A 26,826-nucleotide genomic window follows, 5' to 3' on the forward strand; every position below is an offset into this window, starting at 1 on the left:
ATAATAAAAAAAAGTATCACGGACAGTATTCAATAGTTTCTGTAGACTTAAATAATGGGAAAGGATTGAACTTCTTTTAGGTGTTTATTAGCAGTCTATGTCCCTGCTATGGAAATCTTCCATTGCTTCCTTCCAAGACAGATAGTGATTGAAAATCCCCCCAAGTAGGAAAACTACAGCTAGGCTACAGTAGACTTTATTCAGTAAAATGGGGAAGGGTTGTAACCTTTGTCAGGTTACAAAGTATAATGGGCAAAAGGCAAAAATTCTTTTTTTTGTTTTGCATGGAGTAGAGTGGGATTAGAATGCTTGCCAGTTTTTATTGCTGTCTGTGCCCTGTTATGAAGACCCCCCCTCCCCCTTTATATTTGTCCTGTTTACAATTATCATTGAATGTGAACATAAAAGAAAATCACAAATTTTGGGTTGCCCCCAGAAAAGTAAAGGAGGGAAAACCTTCCAATGGGGACACTAGTTCTGGAGACCTGGGGGTCCCCAAGGAATTCCCCTAATTTGCCAGGATTTCTTCTCATTTCCTGTTTGGCTATGGGACAGGAAGTGAAGGGAAATCTCTGCAATGGGAAACAGATGGTGAAAAAAATCTGACGTGGTATAACCCCCCATTTCTATCCGAAATGAAAAAAACTAAAACAAAACAAAAACTGTTTTGTCTATAGTTCTACTTTAAGTCTCCATCTAACTGTCTAGGAGATATTTTTGCTGTCACAAGGATAGGAGGTGAGGTGAAATCTCCCAACAGTACCAACATCAATAAAAGTATATGAACTTGTGTAGATGGGCAAATGCAGCATGCTTTTAGGTGCAGTCAGCTAACTTTTGAGATGCTTCAGAGACCGTTTCATCAGACAAGCTTCCGATCTTCTAAGCTGCGCCAAGTAGCTTTTACATTCCTATTGACTTGTATAGGGCAAAAAGCTGATGCAAACAAAAACCCATGCATACAAGAGATGTGAGCAGTTGGCAGAAGAAAAAGTTCATTTTCATTCAAAAACAAATGAGATAAAATCAAATAACTGGATAGTTAATAATTACTTCCTGCTTTGGGTGGGCAGGACAAGACTCCAGTACCTTTCCCAAGGGTTTTAGCCTCTATGATCTCACTGATGCGCCCGGGTCCGACTCCGTTTTGGGCCGTGAGGGTAAATTTGTACCAGGTGCCACATTTTAGGTTTTCCAGGCGGTATGAGCGCTCGCTGGGACTTATGGGAATACTGCCCCACTGCTCGCTGTTATCTTCCGAGTATTGGAGAATATAACCTGCAAAGGAAGCACAGAAAGGTCAGTGTCTTTCAGAAAAATGAAATCTGCTTTTCAAATCAAGGCCGTCCTTCAAGCAAAGTCTTGACATACAGTCAAGGTGTAATCATTTGAGAACTAACGTATCTGACCAGACAGAAAAATTGAACGCTTAAGAAAGACGGCCAGTTTTGCAATTTAATAAACTGTGCAATAAGTCTTCAGGACTGGTGTTCACTCTATTGCATGAAAAATTAACAGTGACTGCTCATGGCATTTTGTAGCAGAGAAGGCTTTTAGATGTTTGTTTTGAATATTGCCTTGACTATTGCAACTCCCTCCTCATTGACCTACCTTTACACAGGCTACTCCCCCCCATCAGATTATTGTGAATGCTGCTGCCAGGGTTATTCACCTTACCAACCATTTCAGTATCTGCCATCCCTCTCTGCCAATCCCTCCTCTGGCTTCTTCTTGCCCAACAAATCAAATTTAAAATACTTAAACATACAAAGCCATCCACATATCTCTCCCAAGCTACATCAACAAACTTATCTCAAAATATCACCAAACCGCCCTCTTCACTCCTCCCAAGACCTCCTGTTCTCTACCTCTCATTATGTCCTTCCATACTCACATCCAGGACTTCCCCAGAGCCTCTCCCATCCTCTGGAACTCTCTACCCCAATCTGTTTGGCTGTCTCCTCCTCTATCCCCATATAGATGATCTTTGAAAATGCATCTCTTTATCCTCCCTCTAAAAACTTTTTTTTCTTTCTACTTTCTCTATCAGTTCATACATCTCTCAATTACTTTGTGTATCACTTGTCCCTCTAATTTAGATTGTAAGCTCTCAAATTACGTTTTAAGAATAGAGAAGTTCTCACAACCAAAAATAGTCCCTCGATAACTGGACCTGACTCTTAAGCATGGGGTACAGTGTGTTCCTGTTCACCGGTTCAGGTGCAAATCTGGTCCGAATTTTGCCTGAGCGTGCACCTGAATCGGACCCAAACACACACAGGACGTTTTTTGAATGCGGACTGCGGACACCCAGGACCTGTGGGAACCAGCTCCATTGAGAGCCGGTCACACTCCATTGGGAGCCGGTCATGTGAATTGGATGCGAGGAAACTCGCATCCAAGTCCCACATATGTGAACCTGGCCTAAAGGTAGCTACTGTATAACAAAAATAAAAGAGAGGGTACACCAGCCTCGTGCATTACCATAAAACTGATTTGTTGAATAAAAAAGATTTCCAATATATTCACAAACGTAAGTAAAATCAGACACATCAATACAATCCAGTAGACACAATTCAATAGCAATGTTCCAGTTATTCCCATTGACTAGGAGTGAGGTTTAGGTGTTTCAAGGCCAGAAGGGCTACCTCTAAATTAAGAGGGTTCTGCCCTTGAAGCAAGTAAACCTCACTTCTAGTTGAATGGACTTTCAGTGTTTACAGCTGTCTGTCTGACACAACCTGGTCTAACAATCCAGGTTTTGTCAAAGAAACATGCTGGAAAAAAACGCATCCAATCAGCCCTGATCAGTGTATTCTGGTGGGGATCCAATGGATCCAGCGTTGACCTACTGAAAACATCTCATGCCCGGTCACAGCTCCGTCCCATACCGCCATGATCTGACATCATCGAGAGGCCCGCCAGCTTGTCTGTGTTCAGCGGGCGGGCCTGTCAATGATGCCCAGATAGGCCTTCCTGCTCTTCAATGAAGGTCCATGCCTCCTGGGATAAGTGATGTACATACCCTGAGAGGCACTGTGGGCGGTGTGGGCATCATTAGCTTAAGGAAAGTGATGTGCATGGAAAGGTGAGGAGGACTTTCAAAAGTAAAAAACTTAAAAGGAAAATCAATAAATTGCCCGATTTCGTCAGAGGAAGGAAGGAGGGGTGGAGAGGCAGGAGGGTGACGGACTGGGGATTCCCCTCACTTTGCAGAGATTTCCTCTCACTTCCAGTAGTGTCTATAGGACAGGAAGTAGAAGGGAAACCTCCTCAATGGTACACTGGTGACAAAAGTGCATACCCTAGCCTTTTGGCTTTAGATATATTTTAACCAACTAAAAGACATTCCTAAGTTATCCTATTAAAAACAACACTGTATTGTTAAAAGTATTGAGACGCCAGCTTTTACATGCACATGAACTTTTATGGCATCCCTGTCTTACTTCGTAGGGTTCAATATTGAGTTGGCCCACCCTTTGCAGCTATAACAGCTTCACCTCTTCTGGGAAGGCTGTCCACAAGGTTTAGGAGTGTGTCTATGGGAATGTTTGACCATTCTTCCAGAAGCGCATTTGTGAGGTCAGGCACTGATGTTGGACAAGAAGGCCTGGCTTGCAGTCTCCACTCTAATTCATCCCAAAGGTGTTCTATTGGGTTGAGGTCAGAACTCTGTGCAGGCCAGTCAAGTTCCTCCACCTCAAACTCACTCATCCATGTCTTTATGGACCTTGCTTTGTGCACAGTCATGTTTGAACAGGAAGGGGCCACCTCCAAACTTTTCCCACAAAGTTGGGAGCATCAAATTGTCCAAAATGTCTTGGTATGCTGACATTTTAAGCGTTCCCTTTATTGGAAATAAGGGGCCAGGCCCAACCTGTGAAAGGCATCCTTGCACCATAATCACCCCTCCACCCAATGATTTGAGCCACTGCACAAAGCAAGGTCCATAAAGACATGGATGAGTGAGTTTAGGGTGGAGGAACTTGACTGTACAAAGTTCTGACCTCAACCCGATAAAACACCTTTGGAATGAATTAGAGCGGAGACTGCGAGCCAGGCCTTCCCGTCCAACATCAGTGCCTGACCTCACAAATGTGCTTCTGGAAGAATAGTCAAACACTCCCATAGACACACTCCTAAACCTTGTGGACAGCCTTCTCAGAAGAGTTGAAGCTGTTACAGCTGCAAAGGGTGGGCCAACTTAATATTGAACCCTACAGACTAAGACTGGGATGTCATTAAAGTTCATGTGCGTGTAAAAGCAGGTGTCTCAATACTTTTGGTAATATAGTGTATATATACCTTCCTATTCCAAATCGGCACAGAAAGCTTTCAGTCCCAAAAAGAAAAACAGATCTACATGCTTGGAACTACACAATTACCTAATAACAGGTTCCCTTTATCTGCAATGTCGCCCTGTGTGATCGGGGTGCACGTCTGAGCTAGGAAGTTTCTGAACACGATACGTGATGTGCAATTTTAATTTCCCCCATTTATATGGTATTGAGGTTTAAGCTGCAGTTTGTGTTCTGTTGGCTGGGCTCTGGCTGCATTATTCTCATTCACAGCGGGAGAATTGTTCCTGAATGTGTAATAAGTTTGCACATCTGCTGCTGTGTAGGTGACCTGGGTATTTATAGGACTGTTATTTTCATGTCTTAGAACCTTCATGGAACAATAATCCTAAAATACAAGCTGGCAGAAAATAGCTTAATAACACTAGCAGATCATATTTAGGGGGGTAGAAATCAGGTGCACAAGCGGCGTAATCAGAACTAACGAGGAGAAATTCTGATTGTGGGGATTGACATTTTCAATAAATATGGAGACAGAGCACCAGAATTATAGTGCAATGCCCCATACACACGGTCGGATTTTCCGACGGAAAATGTGCGATCGGATCAGGTTGTCGGGAAAATCCGATTGTGTGTGGGCTCCATCTGACTTTTTCCATCGGAATTTCCGACACACAAAGTTTGAGAGCTGGATCTTAAATTTCCGACAACAAATTCCGATCGTGTGTAGACAATTCTGACAGACAAAGTGCCACGCATGCTCAGAATAAATTACGAGAAAGCTATTGGCTACTACCCACTTTATAGTCCCATCATACGTGTTTGACGTCACCGCATTCTGAACGATCGGATTTTCTGACAACTTTGTGCGACCGTGTGTGTGCAAGACAAGTTTAGGCCAAAATCCATCGGAAAAAATCCAACGGATTTTTTCGGCGGAATGTCCGACCATGTGTACAGGGCATAAGGCTCGTAAATGTTTATTTAGCTTAACAGAAGGTCCAAATTGATAAAAAATAACCAATGCATTTTGGGGGTTTCATCATACCTCCCAACTTTTTGAGATGGGAATGAGGGACACCTATCAGCAAACGTATACAGGCATAGGACACACCCCTTGTCACTCCCCCTTAAAGGAGAATTGTACAAAAAACGAGATTGGTTAAAGAGGAAGTAAACCCTGATGAGTTTACTTCCTCTTTGATTCCCTGCAAAGGTAAAGCATAATGGACTACTATGCATTGCATAGTAGCCCATTATGTGTCACTTACCTGACACAGGAGCCAGCGATGTCACCGCTATCCCCTGTAGTCCGGCGCACCCATCTTCTCAGTGGGTCTCGCTGCTCTGCCGCTGTCATTCGGCGAAGCCGCGATGACGTCACTCCCGCGCATGCGCATGGGAGCCGCCACTCGTGGCATATCGGCGTTGACCGCGGAGCGCTCAGTGCGCCGTAGACAGCGGTGCCTGTCTTTCGGCAAATATCTCCTAAACCGTATAGGTTTAGGAGATATTTCTTGGACCTACAGGTAAGCCTTAATCTAGGCTTACCTGTAGGTCAAAGTTGGTTGTAAGGGTTTACAACCACTTTAACCACTTGCTTACTGGGCACTTAAACCCCCCTCAGTCCCAGACCAATTTTCAGCTTTCAGCGCTGATGTACTTTGAATGACAATTGCGCGGCCATACAACACTGTACCCAAATGAAATTTTTATCATTTTTTCCCCACAAATAGACTGATGGGCGGCACTGGGGTGCAGCACCTTTGAGGAAGATTGTGGGCACTGCTGGGTGGCACTGTGGGTGGCACTGTGGGCACTGCTGGGTGGCACTGTGGGCACTGCTGGGTGGCACTGATGGGGGGCACTTACTTTTAGTAGATGTGGCACTGCAGGGGGCAGGTGGGCACTGGCAGGGGCAGGTAGGCATTAGCAGGGCTGGCCGTGATCGGGACTGATGTCCCGATCACGGCCGCCGGTGATCGGCTTTTTTTTTTTTTCTCCTCGCGCGAGGAATAATAATAGCCGATTACCGGCTCCGTTATATCACATGATCAGCTGTCATTGGCTGACAGCTGATCACGTGATAAGGGGTCGGGATCGACCCCTTGCACGGATCGGTGATCAGGCGAGTCTCATGGACTCGCCGATCACAGAGCGCGCCGCACGCGCCCCTCAGGGGGCGCGCAGGCCACTCGTACACGGGACTACGTCTATTGACGTCGTACCGGAAAAGGAGATCCGCGCTGTAGCCGTCATTTGGCTATAGCGCGGATCTCAAGTGGTTAAAGAGGAAGTAAAGGCTACTTAAAAAAAAAAAAAATGCAACCTGCAAGTCAAAGGCATAATGAGCTATTATGCATAGCATACTATTTCATTATGAATAACTTACCTGAGAACGAAGCCCCCGAAGCGGTCCTCCGTCTTCATCTTCGCTGCTGCCATGTATCCCAGAGTGACTTCCGGGTCTCACTGCTCCGGTGCTGTGATTCGCCAGAACCGCAATGACGTCACTCCTGTGCATGTGCATGGGAGCCGACACAAGCGGCATATCGCCGCGATCTGCGGCCTGCTCAGTGCGCCTGCGCGCCGCTGCCTGTCTTTTTGTAAATATCTCCTAAACCAATACGGTTTAGGAGATATTTACAAAAAGACAGGCAGCGGCGCCATATTTCTTGGACCTACAGATAAGCCTTAATTTAGATTTACCTGTAGGTCAAAGTGGTTTGTAAGGGTTTACAATCACTTTAAACCCACAAGGGCTTTTTTTTACCACTACTATTCCTTTATATTGGCTTTTGCAATTTACAAATGCAGCAATTTAGAAATCAGATGAAAGGTTTAGTGCTGGAAAACACTTTTTGATAGATAAGTAGTCCAATTTATATACAACTATATAGATCAGACCAAAATGAGGGACAAATACTTCCCCTTCACAAATAAAGGATATTTTAAAGGACAAGTCCACTTTCATGGGATAGTAAATAAAGAAATATATAGTGTACACAATGGATACATGAGCCATATTGCAATTGAATGTTACTAAAAATGACCTTTTCATTTCAAACTGCAGTGCTGTCATTTTCTGTAATATTCAATGTACTATGGTAATCTGAAGGTATATGGAACATGACTATGGGAAGGCAAAGCAGGAACACAGATATTTGCCTTCCCCTAGTCAAAGCACCTCCCCCACAGTGAGTAAGTGCAACCTAGACACAAAGTCAACCCTTTAATCGCCCCTGATGTTAACCCCTTCCCTGCCAGTGTCATTAGTACAGTGACAGTGCATATTTTGTAACACTGATCACTATATTAGCATACCTTCCAACTTTTTGAGATGAGAACGAGGGACACCTATTAGCAAACCTATATAGGCATAGGACACACCCCCTGCCACGCCCCCTTAAAGGAGAATTATTCAAAAAAATTATTTGTTTAAACCCACAAGTGCTTTTTAACCACTACTATTCCTTTATATTGGCTTTTGATATTTACAAATGCAGCAGTTTAGAATTTGAATGAAAGGTTTAGCACTGGGAAACACTTTTTGAAAGATAAAAAGTGCATTTTATATACAACTATATGGATCAGACCAAAATGAGGGACAAATGAGGAGTAATGAGGGACAGAGGGACATTGGTCCAAATCGGGGAAAGTCCCTCCAAATCAGGGACAGTTGGGAGCTATGTATTAGTGTCACTGGTCCCCAAAAAGTATTTAAAAGATGTCAGCGAGGTGTCCAATTTGTCTGCCTCAATATCACAGTCCCACTAAAAGTCGCTGATCGCCACCATTACTAGTATAAAACAAAAATTTTTTAAATAAATAAATGCAAATATCACATAGTTTGTAGACGCTATAACTTTTTCTCAAACCAATCAATATACACTTATTGGAATTTTTATTTTTTTTTATCAAAAATACGTAGCAGAATGCATATTGGCCTAAAAAGATGAAGACATTACATTTTTGACATTTTTTTATTGGATATGTTTTATAGCAGAAAGTAAAAAATAAAAAATATATATTTTTTTTCTTTACAAAATTGACAGTCTTTTTTTGTTTATAGCGCAAAAAAATTAAAGCAGAGGTGATCAATTACCACAAAAAGAAAGCTCTTTTGGGGGGGAAAAAAGGTCAAAAATTGTATTTGGGTACAGCGCAATTGTCAGTTAAGTAAGTCAGTAAAGTAGTGCCGTCTGCTAATGAAGGGTGTAAATCTTCTGGAGGTCAAGTGGTTAAAATCCCTGCAATATACATTGATCACCTAAGAGTCGATTCACACAGGGGCGACTTTGGATCCGACTTGAAGTTGCCCCTAGTCGCCTCAAGTTGTGCGACATGATAAAATCAATATAAGTGAATGAGAGCCGTCTTAATGCACACTACTGAGGTCGCTCTGACTTCAGAAAAGGTTCCTGTACTACTTCAATCCGACTTCTAGATGACTTGTACCCACAGACAAGCTCTCTGTATATCTATCGCTAAGCTCCCATCCCGACACACACATTTTCAGCTGCTTTTATCTCCTGTGTTGGAGAGCTTGTCAGAAATGATTGTGCTGATAACAGAAGAATGGAGCAGCAGAAAGACATGGGACTTAGGGCTTTGGAGAGAGATAAGTAAACACTACAGATATATGTCCCCAGATCAGATTTCATGAATGAGGTTTACATCCACTTTAAGGTTCACTTAAAGACTGATTACAGTTTTTAAGTTAAATTGCACCCATTATTTTAACATGTTTCAACATCCGACTCAATTTTTCTCAACCATTTTACCCCAGGGGAACCCTGGACATCCTTTTGAAGTTTCAGGGAATCCCTACAAAAAAAAAAAATATATATATATATATATATATATATATATATATATATATATATATATATATATATATATATCTACAGATCTTGTTAATAATAATGGCCAGAAAACACAATGAATAATGTAGTGTCCCCGTACATTGGTGGTCATTGTAGGTGAGCTCTGGAGGAACCCTTGTGGGGAAAGATTGGTCCAATCTGTGAAATTAATACAACTTGTCCCCCAGTCTAATATCAGTGTACAGTACATACAGGTAAGGAGTTCTATACCTAATAATATTCACTGCGCATGCCTGCTGCCATTGTCACCATTTGATACTACTGTCACCAATAGGAAGCCCATCCTTAGTAATGACATCCAGCCAAACACGGAAGTCCTGCACATAGAAGTGGCTGCAAAGAGAAACAAAACGAATGCCGCGTACACACGATCGGAATTCTCGTCGGAAAAAGCTCTGATGGTTTTCCCGTCGGAATTCTGACGGAATTCCACTCACACTGTCTTGCCTACACGCAGTCACACCAAATTCCAACCGCCAAGAATGCGGTGATGTACAACACATACGACGGGACTAGAAAAAGGAAGTTCAATACCTAGTAGCCAATAGCTTCAATAGCTTCAATCTCGTAGTTGAATCTGAGCATGCGTGAGTTTTAGTGCATCGGAATTGCATACACACGATCGGAATTTCCATCTGGAAAATTGAGAACATGCTATCAAATTTTTGCTGGCAAGAATTCGGAGAGCTAAATTCCTATGGAGTATACACACGGTGGCATTTTCCGATGAAAAGCTCTCATCGGTCTTTTGCTGGCCGAAATTTCCGTTTGTGTGTACGCGGCATTAATGTTTTAGGTCTGCTGTAACAAAGTGAATGTTTTGCAGTGGAGTCTCATCTGATAAAGACCATGAAAGACAATGACATTGTTTTTTTATGGGCTGTTTTCAGTTTGATTTTTCTTGATAGCGGTTTTCAGTTTGATTTGGTGATTAGATCTGGGCACTGATACAATTCTCTCCTCGATTAGATCATTTGTAAAAAGCTGAACTGATTCAATTGCAGCAACTATTTGAATTAACTTACGGTATTTTGGCTTACAGAGAACAAGAACAGCACCACACGGTACAAATACAGACCAACGACTTGTGAGAATTCTTCTCCGGTGTGCCCTCGAAGCACCACTCCGGGCTTAATCACGCTGTGCTTCTCTAGACTCCTCTCTGAGCTGGCACAACACATCACCAGACTTGTAAAGTCGTTGAGGTTGTATGGACTTACTGCTTATGTTTCTTCATCACATTGATTATTATTACTACTATTTTTGTTAATTTTATTGCTTTTTGCACTTGATTATGCACTGATGATTTATGTTTACTTAGCGAGGCACTTGGATCCCACACAGCGGGAGCCAATCAGTGGGTCCAGCGAGCGCGATGTCCGCCGGGACCCGCCGATCATTCGGGAGACAGGCAGAATGGCGGTCTGCCTATGTAAACGAGGTTGTAATTGAACGGACGAGTGGTTCCCCTACCACTGAATTCATACCGTTGTGGATATCTTATCTTCTGGAAGTTTGTAAAAATGCAGCTTCCCTGGTATCAGCGCGGTTCTTACTGCTGCGTCATCGACTATCGTTGGATCGTGTAATAAGGGGCTGCCTCCCAACCAGAAGCACTCGAAATGCCTACCATATTTAAGGGCATAAATAATTCCTTATCACACTCCCCTGTTGCTGTGGGTCCAGTGGTCAGAGTTCCCTTATGCCACGTACACACGATCGGAATTCTCGTCGGAAAAAGCTCTGATGGTTTTCCCGACAGAATTTCGACGGAATTCGGCTCAAGCTGTCTTGCCTACACACGGTCACACCAAATTCCGATCGTTTATAACGCGGTGACGTACAACACGTACGACGTGACTAGAAAAAGGAAGTTCAATAGCCAGTAGCCAATAGCTTCTGTCTCGTAGTTGAATCTGAGCATGCGTGATTTTTGGCGTGTCGGAATTGCATACACACGATCGGAATTACCGATAGAAAGTTTTTCCGTCTGGAAAATTGAGAACATGCTATCAATTTTTGGCTGGTGGGAATTCAGACAGCTAAATTCCGATGGAGCATACACACGGTCGCATTTTCTGATGAAAAGCTCTCATCAGTCTTTTTCTGGCCGGAATTCCGATCGTGTGTACGCTGCATTACTCTTAAGTAGGCTATACACTAGCAGATTTTGCATTGATTGTATGAAAACTATCAGTACATTCAATGATGTGACGGATGTTGTTCCAAAGTAGAGTTTCTAGTAAATTTACCTGCCAGGTATAGTTGCCTTGGCCAATTGATGGAAGATCAATTGATTCCACCCTAATTCTGGAATTGCTGCACTTCTCTCTTCTGTCACAAGATGGCCCGGTATCTGGTGGCATTAGATAAGACAAGGGCATTGCAAGGACAGATTAGGAATAGATGAGGTATCTATGCCAATGGGCAGGGATCTTCTTGGGTCCCTTGGCTTGCTGGGAGAGCCTATTTATTTGGGTGAGGTCAGGTGATCGGGGTTCTTTGCCACCTGGACGGCTGTCTGGGTGGATGTGTGTGGTACTGCCCCGGGCTGCTAGGCCAAAGCCTGAGTCCTATCCAGGTGACATCTGGCTGCTAGGCTGTCTGAGGGCCAATCCAAAAGCAAGAGAGCAGTGCAGGGTTGGGACTGTGGCCACAGTCCAACCGGGGGGAACCTGTCCTGGTCGGAGGTAGAAGGGAAGCTGTTGCCACTAAGGGACCAACCACCTTATTTCCAGGGACCACCGTGAGTAGCTGAAGCAAGTACCGGGGCAGTATTCTCACCACAAGGGGACGGTGAAGAATTGGGAAACTTCAGTAGGTGTCAAGCCAGGGACCCAGCCAGCGGAGGTGACGCTTGTAGAGCAGCCTTGTGTGCCAAGCCAGGGACCGAACAGGCCAGTGGGGTGAAGCTTGAGAAGTATCTGTGAGTGCTAATCTAGGGACCCAGCAGGGAAGCGGGGGTGAGGAAGATACTGAGTGAGAAGGTTGGAAGAGCTCAGGAGATCCAGTGGCTGTGGATGAGCAAGTCTAGTGAGAGAGACTGGGAGCTCAGTGGAGTGAAGATCTACAAGAGGAGATTGTAGAGGAAGTAAAGGAGTTTGTTACAACTTGTGTTAGAAACGGTTACAAGATTGGTGCCATAGGAGCCAGCAATCCAAAACATGCAGCTGTGGTGTCTTGCTGGATGCCTTTCCCTGCATAACTGTCTACCTATAGAAGTCTCTGAGTCTGCTAATTAACATTGCAGCTACTAAAGGGTGTTCTGGCCCTAACCCTCTCTCCCACAGTTCTGTTCAAGAGAAAATAAATCTCTTTGCATTTAAGAAGTGTCTGGTGCCCATGAATATACCTTGCATTGCACCCACCATGCCTTGTAACCCACTCTACCTAGAAGGATGTCGGCTGTCCCTGACTCTGGAAGTTCTCATTAGACCAAAAGGAGCTTGGGATTTCGAAACAATTTGTTTTTGGAATGAATGGACTTTCCAAATAGAAACTACATATACTTGTAGTTCCATCCTGCTTTTTTTACTTTTCTTGTCGCTTCAGTTGAAAAATCTCTACGCTCCCCGGCCACTTTATTAGGTACACCTTGCTGGTACCAGGTTGGATCCCCTTTTGCCTTCATTCTTCGTGGCATAGATTCAACAAGGTGTTGGAAACATTCCTCAGAGATTTTGCTCCATAGTGACATGATAGCGTCACGCATTTGCTGCAGATTTGTCGGCTGCACATCCATGATGTAAATCTCCTGTTCCACCACATCCCAAAGGTGCTCTATTGGATAAGATGTGGTGAGTGTGGAGGCCATTGGAGTACAGTGACCTCATTGTCCGGTGGTGAGATGATTGGAGCTTTGTGACATGGTGCATTATCCTGCTGGAAGGAGCCATCAGAAGATGGGGACACTGTAGTCATAAAGGGATGGACATGGTCAGCAACAATACTCAGGTAGGCCGTGGTGTTTAAATGATGCTCAATTGGTACTAAGGGGCCCAAAGTGTGCCAAGAAAATACCCTCCACACCATTACTCCACCACCACCATCAGCCTGAACCGGTGATACAAGGCAGGATGGATCCATGCTTTCATGTTTACGCTAAATTCTGACCTGACCATCTGAATGTTGCAGCTGAAACAGAGACTCATCAGACCAGGCAACGTATTTCCAATCTTCTATTGTCCAATCTTGGTGAGCCTGTGTGAATTGTAGCCTCAGTGTCCTGATCTTATCTGACAGGAATGTGATGGTATTCTGCGTTCCTTGGTTGTAACAAGTTCTTTGAGTTACTGTTGCCTTTCTATCATCTTGAACCAGTCTGCCCATTCGCCTCTGACCTCCAACAAGTCAATTTCCTCCACACAACTGCCGCTCACTGGATATTTTCTCTTTTTCGGACCATGCTCCGTAAACCGAGAGATAGTTGTGTGTGAAAATCCCAGTAGATCAGCAGTTTTTTAAATACTCAGACCAGCCCATCTGGCACCAACAACCATGCCACATTCAAAGTCACTTAAATCCTCTTTCTTCCCCATTCTGATGCTCAGTTTAAACTTCAGCAAGTTGTGTTCACCACGTCTAGATGCCTAAATGCATTGAGTTACTGCCATGTGATTGGCTGATTAGCAATTTATGTTACCAAGCAATTGAACAGGTGTACCTAATAAAAGTGGCTGGGGCACACTATTGGTGGATCACAAATGGTGGAAGCAAGTGTGAATACACATTATAAGAATGTATGTTTTTTTGTTTTGTTTTTTTCCTGCACTTGCAATTTTGATTATTAGAATAAGGAATTGTACATGTTTTTATTTATTTTGTACTTTCTTTGTACTTATGAGTTTGGATTTATTAGCGCCACATTTATTTCTTTATTATGTAGAAAAGTCCCAGGCCTCATTCGGTCTAATGAGAACTTCCAGTGCCAGGGACAGCTGACATCCTTCTGTATGTAGTGGATTGTGAGGCATGGTGGGTGTAGAGTGGTTAAAGTTATTGGGCGCCAGACACTTCTTAAATGCAAAAGAAAGTATTTCTTTTAACAATCTTTTTTGGAGGAGAGAGGGTTAGGGCCAGGACACCCTTAGGTAGTTGCAAGATTAATTGGCAGACTCCAAGACTTCAATAGGAAGACAGCCATGCAGGGAAAGGCATCAAGCAAGATACCACATCTATATGTGTAGGAATGCTGTCTCCTATGGCAACAGTCTAACAGTTCCTAGCACAAAGCGTAGTTCCTTCACTTCCACTACAATCTCTCCTTGTAGTTCTTCAATGCACTGAGCTCCCCGTCTCTCACTAGACCCACCGATTCCCCTCCACTGAATCCCTTGAGCTCCTCCAATCTTTACAGTGGCATCTTCCTCAAGCATCACCCCCGCTTCTCTGCTTGGTCCTTAGCTTGGCACTCCAGATACCTCTCAAGCTTCACCCCACTGGCCTGCTCAGTCCCTAACTTGACACACAAGGCTGCTCTGCAAGCGTCACCTCCGCTGGCTGAGTCCCTGACTTGATTCCCACTGAAGTTTCCCGATTCTTCACCGTCCCCGGTAGGGGAGTATACTGCTCCGGTACTTGCTTCAGTTACTCACTGTGGTCCCTGGTAATAAGGTGGATGGTCCTTTGCTGGCGACATCTTCCCCTCTACCTCCGACCATGACAGGTTCTCTGGCAGAACCATCAATTCTGGTTGGACTGTAATCCACAATCCCAACCCTGTGCTGCTCTCTTGCTTCTGGATAGTCTAGCAGCCAGATGTGCCCCGGATAGACCCAATCTCCAGCCTAGCAGCCTGGGCAATACCACACACGTCCACCCAGACAGCTGTTCAGGTGGCACAGAACCTCACCCGAAAATATAGGTTCTCCCAGCAAGCCAAGGGATTCAAGAAAACCCCTGCCCATTGGCTGAGATACCCCATATACCCATTACCTGACCTTGCGTTGCCCTTCTCATATCTAGTACCACCAAGTATCCGGGCCACCTAGTGGTAGAAGAGAAAAGTGCAAGAAGGCCAAACTTAGGGAGAAATCAATAGATCTCTATCAATCAACCAGGATAACTACTCCTGGCAAGTCAATTTGTGAGGAGCAACCCTGCCTAAACTCCAGGGTGCTACAATTATCATTTTTGTGGGGACACCTCTTTTATTATTGGCTGCCACTCTGAGGATTTGGTTTGCACATTCTTCTTTTTCACAATGCTGAATAAAGTGGCCAGTGAGTGTAGATTTGACCCCACTAATGACTGGAAAATCAAAGGAACATTCTTAAAACTAAACATTAAATACGATTCTACCTCTGTGCATTAAACAAATTGCTTGTAATTTCTTTAGATTTACCAAAACCACATAATATGAGGTCAATCCTAAGCGCTTCGAATTTGTATGAAATCAGGCCTTTGCACTACATAGTTGAAGGTAAATCTGAAAGGAAATTGAATAGGAAAATTGCATAATGTATGGCCAGCTTAAGGCTCAATGAGGGTCTTCAACGTGTGAAGACGATCGCCTTTTGCACTTGTGTAAGTGAATGATAGATCACAGCCAATATCTCCATATTAAATTGACACAACTGGGCTCAACAGCTGACACTTTGATATGAAAGCCCATGATCAAAACAACATCCTCAGTTATTGTGAACAACAAGCAGATACTTTTTTTTTTCTTTCCAAAATAATTTGTGACCAGGAATACGAGCGATCGTAGACACTCCAACATGGAGATGGAAGGTATAAACTGACTAATGTTATTCCGATCATAGCTTGTCAGCAGAGGAGCTTTGATGTTGTTTTGTAGAGGCGGTGGGGGGATCTCTCCCCTCTTCTCTTCTGAGGATAAGGAAACAAAATCTTGACAGGCCATCTCTGCTCTCTAAAAATAAACGATCTGATCCGGAGATAGTGAACAAAGCAGCCATCATGACTTATTCATTGAGAGCTGTCATCAGAAATAGCCAACAGCTCCCCAAACTATGGATCCAGAGCAGCCTGGAAGGAATGGGGAAGGCAGTGCACTTCGGGGACACCTTTGGAATGAGAATTTACGTCCCCGTTACATTGCTGTGACCTTTTCCTTATGAGGCGTATATTCTAAACCCAACAGTATTACTGCCAGATACTGCGGATTGCTGCACCTTTGTGGGTAGGTTTACATCCCGAGTTCCTAACATTCTGTGCTGGGATTTTAAAATTGTTGTAAACCTCAGACATGAAATATGAACAAAGGAGTTCCCTGTCTAGTGTGCACTTGTCTCAATACAGAGCAAGACGTGTCATTTCTGTCCACTGCCTCCTTCCGCTGCCATCTGCATGAGTTTTCCTGACACCAAGAGGAAAAAAGGTGACAGGGGAGGGACCTCCAGCACACAGCCTGTGATTTATAGCCTCAGCTCTGTTCCTGTGTGCTGTGGGTAGGGGGGTGTGTCCCTTCCCTCCAATCAGCTTGCCGCCCGCCGCATAGCAGAATGACGGTGGCAAAGTGGTTTAGTTATCCTGACCGGACGCATATGACATGATCAGGATCACAGAGCCGGCACTAACCTGCAGGGGGCGCGCAGCGAGGCGATCTGAGGTGCTGTATGTCAGTTTGACACACCGCAACTCCGATCGTGGTATGGAGCCTCTGACAGAGGCTTCTTACCACGTGATCAGCTGTGACCAATAATAGCTGATCATCGCGTGAACCAGGAAGTGCCTGTAAAAGGCTTTCCTCAGTTCACGCTGACAGGGAGAGCCAATCGGTGGCTCTCCCTGTCGGGGGGGGGGTCTGTGCTGATAATCAGCACATTGATTATCAGCACAGCCCCATCAAACGGTGCCAATAAATGCCCATCACCTGCCAGCCCATCCCCCTCTATAAAGCCTGTCAGTACCCATGAAAGTACAGATCAGTGCTCACAAAAGTGCCCAAAAAAGTGCCAATCAGTACCCCATCAATTATGCCTGTCAGTGCCCCAAAGTGCCACTCAGTAAAGCCTGTCACTAGCTCCTCATCATTGCTGCCATTCCAGTGCCACCTACCAGTGCCCATCAGTGCTGCCTATCAGTGCAATCAGTGCTGCCTACCAAAGCCGTCAGTGCTGCCTATCAATGCCGCCCATTAGTGCTGCCTATCAGTGCCGCCTATCAGTGCCCATCAGTGCTGCCTATCAGTGCTGCCCATCAGTGCCGCTTATCAGTGCCCATCAGTGCTGCCTATCAGTGCCGCCTATCAGTGCCCATCGGTTGTTGTTTTTTCAAAAGTGTTGCCTTTTTTCGTTTATAGCGCACAAATTAAAAAACACAGAAGTGATCAAATAACTACAAAAGAAAGCTCTATTTGTGGGAAGAAAATTATAAAAATTTAGTATGGGTACAGTGTTGCATGACCGCGCAATTGTCATTCAAAGTGCGACAGCGCTGAAAGCTGAAAATTTTCCTGGGCAGGAAGGGGGGAAAGTGGCTGGTATTGAAGTGGTTAAACACTTTGGAGGGCTATAGAGAAGAGATGGATGCAGATACACAGATACAACTTACGCAGGAGGATTTGTTTCATGTCTGTGTTTCACATGAGGCCAATCACTTCACGGGGTGTATATTTCCATCTTCATCTTCATCTTCATCTTCCAGGTTCACGTACTCTGGCCGTCTGATTGGCCGAGCTGCAATGACCTCACTCCTGTGCATGAGTCACGGACCGCGGCACGGAGCTCCGAAGGGACGGCACAAGTATGCTGTCCCTTCAGAGCGCATACACGGGGGACATCAATGGCTGCATGTAGTGTGAATATCTCTGAAACAGTGCAAGTTTAGGAGATTATCACTGTACCTACAGGTAAGCCTTTTTATAGAAATGGAGAAGTAAGTTTATATTGGATTGTCAAATATAACTATTGTTTGCATTACTATTACAATGCTGATGTTATAAAATGAAAGTGTGTGTTGTAATCATAGAATGTCTTCAAAATATACACCCATCAGCCCTAAAAGTATCACCACTGACAGGTAACGTGAATAACATTGATTATCTTGTGACAATGGCACCAGAAAGTCAGTGGGATGTGTTAGGCAGCAAGTGAACATGTTGTCCCTGAAGTGGATGTATTGAAAGCCAAAAAATTGGGTAAGCGTAAGGATTTCAGCGACTTTGACAAGGACCAAACTGAAATGGCTAGATGACTGGGTCAGAGCAACTCTAAGGCCCCATACACACTATCAGTTTTTCTGCTGAGTTTTTCCTTCAGGTTTACCAAAACCATGTAGTGCAAGGACCTGCCTGATTGTATACACATTGAAACTCTTAAGGTTTGACCTCATATTATTTGGTTTTGTTAAATCTGAAGGAAAAACTCAGCAGGAAAATCTGATAGTGTGTATGGGGCATACAACTGCAGCTCTTGTGGGATGTTCCTGGGCTGCAGTGGTCAGAACCTACCAAAAGTGGTCCAAGCAGGGGCGTAACTATAGGGGGTGCAGCAGTCGCGACCGCAACTGGGCCCTGTGCTGCAGGGGGCCCATGCAGACCCCTCTACATATGGCCGACAGCAGCATAGGCAGCTAGGGGTACCAGTGCACCATGCACACGGGTGGGTGGAGGGTGACTAGCAGAGCTCCATGCTTGACTATCGCACTGGCTGCTCTTTAGTTGTGCATTCCCCGCATGACCTGTGTCCTTGGCCGACTCCTCAGAGTACCCCTCTCCTGCTCCATGCATTGCCGCTCATTTCGATGTCTGTTCTCCCCAGCCACACTGCACTGCATACTTCTTTTGGGTAAACATACTTTAAGCACCCAGATACAGTGCAGCCCTATGAGAGCCCCCCGGAGGACACTGCAGGCTTGTCTGCCAGCCCCCCTCCTCCCCTGTCATACACAGATGATGAAAGGTCTTTCTGGGAGATATGCTGATCACCTGTCCAGCACACTGGATGGAGCCCAGGCCAACATGGATGAGTGCCTGGCCTGCAGCTTGGTCATAGTGAGTGAGAGGACCCCATCCCCCACACACCATTACATACCCCCTCCATCTCCCCCTGGGGACAGGGGCCCCTTCTCACATGGGGACAGGGACCCCATCTCCCCTGGGGACAGGGACCCCTTCTCACCTGGGGGCAGTAACTTAAGGACCTCATCTCTTCTGGGGACGGGGACCCCATCCTGCCTAGGGACAGTCCCCCAATGGGGCACCTAAAAATAAAATAAAAAAAACTACTGATGCCAGTGGTGGAACTACAGACTCAGAGGGAAGGGCCCTGGCTTGGGTTCAGGGGGGCCCTTCATGGTTTCTTGCATCAGGGCCCTGAAGGTTCTAGTTACGCCACTGGGTCCAAGGAAGGAAAACCAGCGACAGGATCATGGGCTGGCCCTTGTAGCCAGATCCAACAGAAGAGCTGCTGGAGCTCACATGATAAAATGTATGTTGGTTCTGATAGAAAGGTGTCAGAATGCACAGTGCATTGCAGTTTGTTGTGTATTGGGCTGTGTAGCCACAGACTGGTCAGGATACCCATGCTAAACCATGTCCTCAGCCAAAACCGCCTACAATGGGCACGTGAGCATCAGAACTGCACCATGGATCAATGGAAGAAGGTGGCTTGGTCTGATGAACCATGTTTTCTTTTACATCATGTGGATGGCCGGGTGTGTGTGACTCACTTACCTGGGGAAGACATGGCACCAGGATGCAGGGCCAGCTTAATGCAAGGGAATTCCTGGGCACTGCCCATCGGTCCCAGGTTCATGGGGGCCCCACAATAATCTTGCATTGCATCATACTTGCCAACTGTCCCAGATTTGCTGGGCCAGTCCTGCTTTTTACTAATCTGTCCCGATATGGTCGTGTTCCGGGAAGCGTCCCAGAACCTATACTGCGCCCTCCTTATCCCAGTATTGCGCCCTCCTGACCCCCCCCCCCCCCCCCCCCCGGACTGTGCCCTTCTGCATTCCCCCCTGTACTGTGCGCTTTGTGCTGACTAGTCTTTGATTTATGGAATGTTTTCCTTTTGTAAAATCGATTTTATTGAAAGTACTAATGAATATATGTTTAATTCTATCAATTATTTATACTTTATTTTTTGAAAGTAGGTGTGTATATTAGGGCAAGCTGGTAGGGGCCCCAGTGCATTACTTTGCCCAGGGGCCCATGATGCTATTAAGACGGCCCTGCCAGGATGTACTACGGGAAGTCCGATCCATCAAGGCCCCATCTTGCAACCTACAGGATCAGGTCTAGAAGAGTCCATGCTATGAGGGGTCAGGGCTGTTTTGGTGGCAAAATTGGGACCTGCTCACTATATTTGGGTGGTCACAATGTTATGGTGGGTGGCTGATCGTTGTATATTATAGTAGTACTGATCGAATAATGCACGGTTTCTAAAATTTCAGCAAAGTGAAACTGTGCTTTGTTCATGCAGGGCAAAGCTCCACTTTTTCAGGGACTTACAGGAGTTTTGCAGCGGAATGCCTAGAAGACAATACAATGCTACTGCAGACAGAGAGCTTCTCCTCATTTCTCAGCCTCCTGTTTCCTGGCCACATTACCAGCTGATGCCCCACCTGGTCACGGTAATAGCTGTCTGTTGACAGGACCTGGCAGCTACGGATGGCAAAACGGCGCTGGTTCATCTGCAGAGGCCAAAAGGCACTGAGAGCTGGCTATGGGTGGGTGCACAGCCAATTACCAACTGCAATTTTGGGAGATGGTGTAGGCAACTGCAGTGACACATGATCTGGAATATGTGGCTGAGCAGCAGAGCAGTTAAAGTTAAACTCTGGGCAGAAAAACTTTCATCCAAATACACTATATTATATTAGCATTGGGACACCTGCCTTTACACGCACATGAATTTTAATGGCATCCCAGTCTTAGTCCGTAGGGTTCAATATTAAGTTGGCCCACCCTTTGCAGCTATAACAGCTTCAACTCTTCTGGGAAGGCGGTCCGCAAGGTTTAGGAGTGTGTCTATGGAAATCTTTGACCATTCTTCCAGAAGCGCATTTGTGAGGTCAGGCATTGATGTTGGAGTGCACCTGCAGATTTCCCATGGGTTAGCTGTGCTTTGCCATAGACTATTATATCATGCAGATGTGGGGCACTTTTTGAAAGTGCACAAAAACTCCTGCATTCAAGAGTTTTGGTACACTTTCAGAAAGTGCACCAAACCTGCATGATATAATAGAAGTCTAACCCACAAAACTGAAGGTGCACAGTTCTGCACCCGAGGATCAGTGTGAAAGCAGCCTAATAGTTGCTAACCCTTTCATAGGTGCTCTTATGTTCATTGCAAAAGTGAAATTAGATGTGTTGTTTGACTTTGACCTTTTTTTTTACTCTTCCAGCTTCTGTAGGCATCGTTTTCCATGCTGCTAGAATGGTCCCAGGTGAAGTGCACTTGGTATCACTCCACCTGGAACAGGAGACAGCCGCCTGCTTGCTCCGCTGCCGCGCCAGATCGATGCACTCCGATGCTCTGGGATGGTGGCTCGTCAAGCCGAGATTGTGATCACTGGGTTGCCGACAATGGGCATGCACTTTCCTGCTTTGAGATTGAGGGCCACATCAGGGGTCTCCAAGGACCACATTGGGCACGTAGGCCAAATGTTATGCGCCCCTGTTCTTCATATTACAAGTCGTGAAAATAGTAGAGTGAATACATGGATGGAAAACAACATAAATGTAGTAATCAATAACCAAGGTGGGATTACAAAAGGTTGCCGTAGGTAGACATTTCCCAAAAGCAAGGGGATGTAGCTGTCAACAACATAATAACACAAGAAGTGTGTGTGGGGGGGGGGGGGTGTCAGGCTACAGCAGTACGCAGCCCAATATGTGCAAGCAGAGAGAAGACAAGGACAGGCCCAAAACATAAATATAGGTGCTGTCAGGAGATTGGCATCACGGACAGTTCTGGGACCTCTGTGGGTATATTCTATGCCATTTCTGAGGCGTAAAGTATATCCTGCGCAGGAATTTGGCTTGCATTCATTTATCCCTAGAGGATATCACCAGCTTGGAACTGTTTTCAAAGCTTTCAAAGTTTTTAAAATGTCTTCCCTTCACTTATCCCACAGTGCATCAATTTGGGGTGAATTTGTCCGGAAAAGCCAGTAAATCTTGAGCCAGTAAATCCTCGACCACATCTGAGGTTGGGTGGTGTCAGGAACTGTGCACGAAATGCATGTCGCAGCTGATGGTAACGGAAGATCATCCATGCAGGGAGGCCGTGCCTACCAGCAAGGTCCTGAAAAGGAAGAAGTGACCCAGCACATACAATATCCTTCAGCAATTTAATGCCATAACGGGCCCATAGCTGCGGGTCAGGGATTGTCCTGAAGTGTGGGAAAGATGAGTTCCCACACAGCAGACAATAGGGGGACCACTGGTTGGGAGATAAAAACCGCCGCCTAGCCACCCCCTATACTCGTAGGGTAACCTTAGTGGGATTCGGCATGGAAGGGTACCACTAGTTCCCTCGATATACCAGGTTGCCTAACTCTGTGAGAGATCCCACAATAGCTGCTTCCACCACCCCACTGTGACCAACATGGCCGCCCGGTAGCACACCAGTAGGTTAGGTAAAGCCAGACCACCACAGCTAACTGGGAGCTGAAGAGTCGACCTGGCCATCCGAGGGGAACATCCCCGCCACAGAAAAGAGCCAATACAACCGTCTAAGTCCCCGAAGAAGGTCTGGGGTATCCACGTAGGGCAATTCCTAAATATATAATTTAACTTGGGTAGATAGATCATCTTTAAAATATTAATTTACCCTAGTATATTAAGGGGCAGATTAGCCCATTGAGAGCAATGGTCTTTAAGGCGTGCGACCATGGACTAGAGGTTAAGGGGTTGGAAGGACTGGGAGCCACACGAAATTCTAATTCCTAAATACGTGAATTCCTCCACCCACCATAATGCGGTCTGGGAGGCAGAATCCCTGGCCTGCGCATCTATAGGAAATAGGACAAATTTAATCCAATTAATGCGAATCCCTGAGAACCGTCCAAACTCATCAAAAGACTCCAGGGCAGCCTGTAGCGAAGAATCAGCATCATGTAAATATAACAGGGTGTCATCCACATATAGGGATATTTTCTCCTCCAGGGAGCCAACCTGGAGTACCGCAATGCAATTAGAATCCCTGACTAAGGCCACCAGGGGCTCCAAGGCCAGCGCAAATAAGCTGGGAGACAGTGGGCAGCCTTGCCGGGTCCCCCTTCTGGAGGAAAAAAATGTCCGAAAAGGGTATCATTCACCTGAATCCTTGCCCTAGGGGCCTTATATAACAAACTTAGCCAGTGAAGCAACCTAGGTCCCACCCCAAATGTCTGCAACACCGCCCAGAAGTATTCCCATTCAACTGAGTCAAAGACCTTCTCTGCATCAAGAGAGGCTATGACTCTTGTTCCCCCGTTACTATGGGAGGTGGCTAAAATTCAGGAACAAATGGCAAATATTGATATTGGTGCCCTTCCCTGGCATAAATCCGGCCTGATCCATGTGAATAAGGTCTTCTATTACCTTGCTGAGCCTAATGGCCAATATTTTAGCAAGTAATTTGGCATCAGCATTAATTAAGGAGATAGGCCGGTAAGAAGCACACTCTTCGGGGTCCTTACCAGGTTTGGGCACCAAGACTACAATCACGTTGGACAACGAATCTGGTAGGGAGTCTAGGGTGGAGAAATGCTGCAGTAAAGAAGTGAACCTGGGTGCTAGAAGTTCCTGGTATACAGAGTAGAATTCAACGGGAATTCCATCTGGCCCAGGGGCTTTTCCCAACTGCATGGATCCCAAGGCCTCTTTTTATTTCCTCAAAAGAGATGTCCTTATCCAACTCTGCACATTTCTCCGCCTCCAAGGATGGGAGTGAAACCTGGTCCAAATACTGGAGCAGCTCAGAGTTATCAAAGTTTGCCCTAGAGGAATACAGGGTCTGGTAGAACTCAAGGAATCTTACATTGATAACCGCTGGAGCTGTCAACAGACGGCCATCCAGATCTCTTAATCTACAATGTGAGTCACAGTATGCTGCCCCCTGGCTAGCCAGGCCAATAGCCTGCCTTTCTTATCCCCAAATTCAAAAACCCTCTGGGCACTATCAAGCACAGCTTTCCTGGTGAGTTTGACTCTAAGTAAGGATAATTCCCTTATGGTGTCCTGCCAGGACACATAATGAGCCTGATCAGGAGAATGCACATACTCTGCCTCCCTCAACTTCACCTGCTCCTATAAGTGCCTCAGAGACTGCGCGGATTGCCTCTTTTTCATGGTTATTCGAGCCATGTATTCACCTCTGAGCCCACAATCCTAAGATTGTTTCTTCAGCTCTGATTCTCGGCATCTTCCGCTCGGTATTCAAGTGCTCTAACTTTCGTCTGGAGAGTTCGGATAGAGGCAGCATGGTCTGCTATCGTATCTTCCACCGTTCCCACACACTGTTCAGCCTCAGAAACCATGGAGTGAATTTTGTTCAGGTCCTGCCGAATTAGGCCCACATCTAGCTGGACCTCCAGGTGATAACAGTCTGTCACGAGTTGATAGCTGCCATGATCTCCGGCAATCCCGGGGTGATGATGCAGGATCCGCCTTGTTATCCATTTGTGATGCCATATTGCTATGGCGCCCAAGAGATTTCAGGGAGCAGGAGACCGGCTGACCTCCTCTGGGATATTCAGGGGGGAATTTCAGTCTCTTATCCCTTTTCTGACTGCCAGGGGGTTTTGGAAGGCATCCAGAGACCTCAGGGTTCCTCTGGTAATCTCAGTCGCAAGGTGCGGATAGGTTTTCCGGATCACACTCCAGGAGAACGCAGAGGACACGTCCACTCAGTCCGCCATTCCGGACACGGCCCAGAAAGCATAATTTACACTTCAGACGTGAAGGGAAAGAGTACAAACTGTCATTTCTTTCCACAAGATGGGGGCCACAGTTTCGACATGACCTAAATGTTCTTTACCACTAAAGACAGGGCAAAGCCTATGTATAAAGAACTGCTCCACACAGAACCATAAGAGACTTCTTCCTAACCTCCGTAACTGAAACTTAGTTGGATGAAATTAATTACTGCACTTTACATGGAGGATTATGTCAGAAAAAAAAGAGGAATGCAGTTAGTAAAAATCTGAGCAGAACACAAACAAGCCAATAACAGAGATATTTAATAGTAGCCATCCTCTTTAAATTCTTAATTAACCACCCCCAAGCTGCTGTGATTGAATACTGTCATCTAAAGCTCTCAAAGTGAACATTAAACAGCAGACCAATTCCTTTACAGCAGACGTGATGGTCTTCAGATGTCAAATACCAAGAAAAATTTCTGGGTTTAATATTCCAGCAGGAGCAAATGGCACATTAAACATTACAGATTTTAATTAAGTTCTTATCAAAGGAATTGAATTATTAGACCTAGTTCTAAATGTATCCAAAATACGTGGCCACATACAGAAAGATGGATTACTTTGTAATGCCAGCGTTCTATATTACAGAGAATTAAATTTCTCTGTAATATAGAAATATGCCAGCAGGTGTTATTTCATTCATGTGCTGAGTCACCCACTGGTCTTTAATGTATCTTGGGAACCCCCGGCAATGAGATGCCTACACCGGAGTTCTTAGATCCACCCATTCTTCTATTGATATCCCCCCCCCCCCCAGAGAGTTGAACTAATCTGTTTATTTTACATTATAAAGAATACAACAGTGGTGGTGAGTCTCCAAGTTGCGTGGAGTCTGTCAAATCCATTGTTGAGGTCTTGCCAGGTGAATCCCAAAGAACTAATGGAATCTGCTTGTAGAATGGAGTTTCCCCTTACATTTTCCCTCGTTTACTTGTTCACTTTGAATATGTGTTGACAATCCGACACAAGGAACAAGTCTCCATATACAGTAGCTAGAAGGCTGGAGCTAGGAATCTGCTGTCAAGATTTTTGCACCGGAAATACATTTGCTGCTTACAAGGAGGCACCAGAAGATACCTACTATTTCCTCTCTCCAGCAAAGCCCTCTCTGAAAATACTTTTATTTTGCCATAGAGGTGTAAAAAACTGAACATGCTGGGTCTTGAACACAAATCTCCCACAAACTAAAGCAGGCTTTCTGAACATGGATTACGTAGAACCCTAGAGTTCCTCTAAAGGTTGCAGGCTTTCTGAACATGGGTTACGTAGAACCCTAGAGTTCCTCTAAAGGTTGCAGGCTTTCTGAACATGGGTTTCGTAGAACCCTAGAGTTCCTCTAAAAGTTGCAGGCTTTCTGAAAACGGGTTTCGTAGAACCCTAGGAGTTCCTCTAAAGGTTGCAAGGGCTTCCTTGAGTAAGGATAAATTTCTTCCACTCAAATGAAGTTGCCGCTAAAACTACTGATATTTTTAGCTATGTGTAAGAGAGAGATTATTCCCACTGATGACAAATGTAGGAGCCTTCTTCTCATTGACCATCACACTAATGTACGGTGAGCTGTAGATGCAGTAATTTTTAGCAGAGGTTCCCTGAGACTGAAACATTATTTCAACAGTAACTCCATATTAAAAGGGTTGAAAAAGGTTAGACTACTAGAGCATGATTTTCCAGATCTGTCACTGCAGCCTTCGCTTTAATGAATGCAATTGAATAAAAAATTGTCAGGTATTTGAAAAATGTTGCTAAATTTAAACTGTTGCAAT

General features: G+C 45.2%; 1 protein-coding gene across 4 annotated transcripts in view; it reads right to left on the bottom strand.

Moving 5' to 3' along the window:
* The window catches only part of DSCAM (DS cell adhesion molecule), a 730,792-nt gene that overhangs the window by 174,702 nt on the left and 529,264 nt on the right, over positions 1-26,826 (bottom strand). For 2 of the 4 annotated variants that reach the window (XM_077479889.1, XM_077479887.1), the window contains exon 25: positions 1,090-1,278. In XM_077479889.1, the coding sequence (XP_077336015.1) occupies positions 1,090-1,278 (189 nt within the window). Of the gene's footprint in view, positions 1-1,053; positions 1,279-26,826 lie in introns of all 4 variants that reach the window. The other 2 variants (XM_077479888.1, XM_077479886.1) reach the window with 1 other exon arrangement.

Source organism: Lithobates pipiens, unplaced genomic scaffold, assembly GCF_037356315.1.
Source record: "Lithobates pipiens isolate NorthernLeopardFrog02 unplaced genomic scaffold, aLitPip1_a1.2 Scaffold_16, whole genome shotgun sequence".
NCBI lineage: Eukaryota > Metazoa > Chordata > Amphibia > Anura > Ranidae > Lithobates > Lithobates pipiens.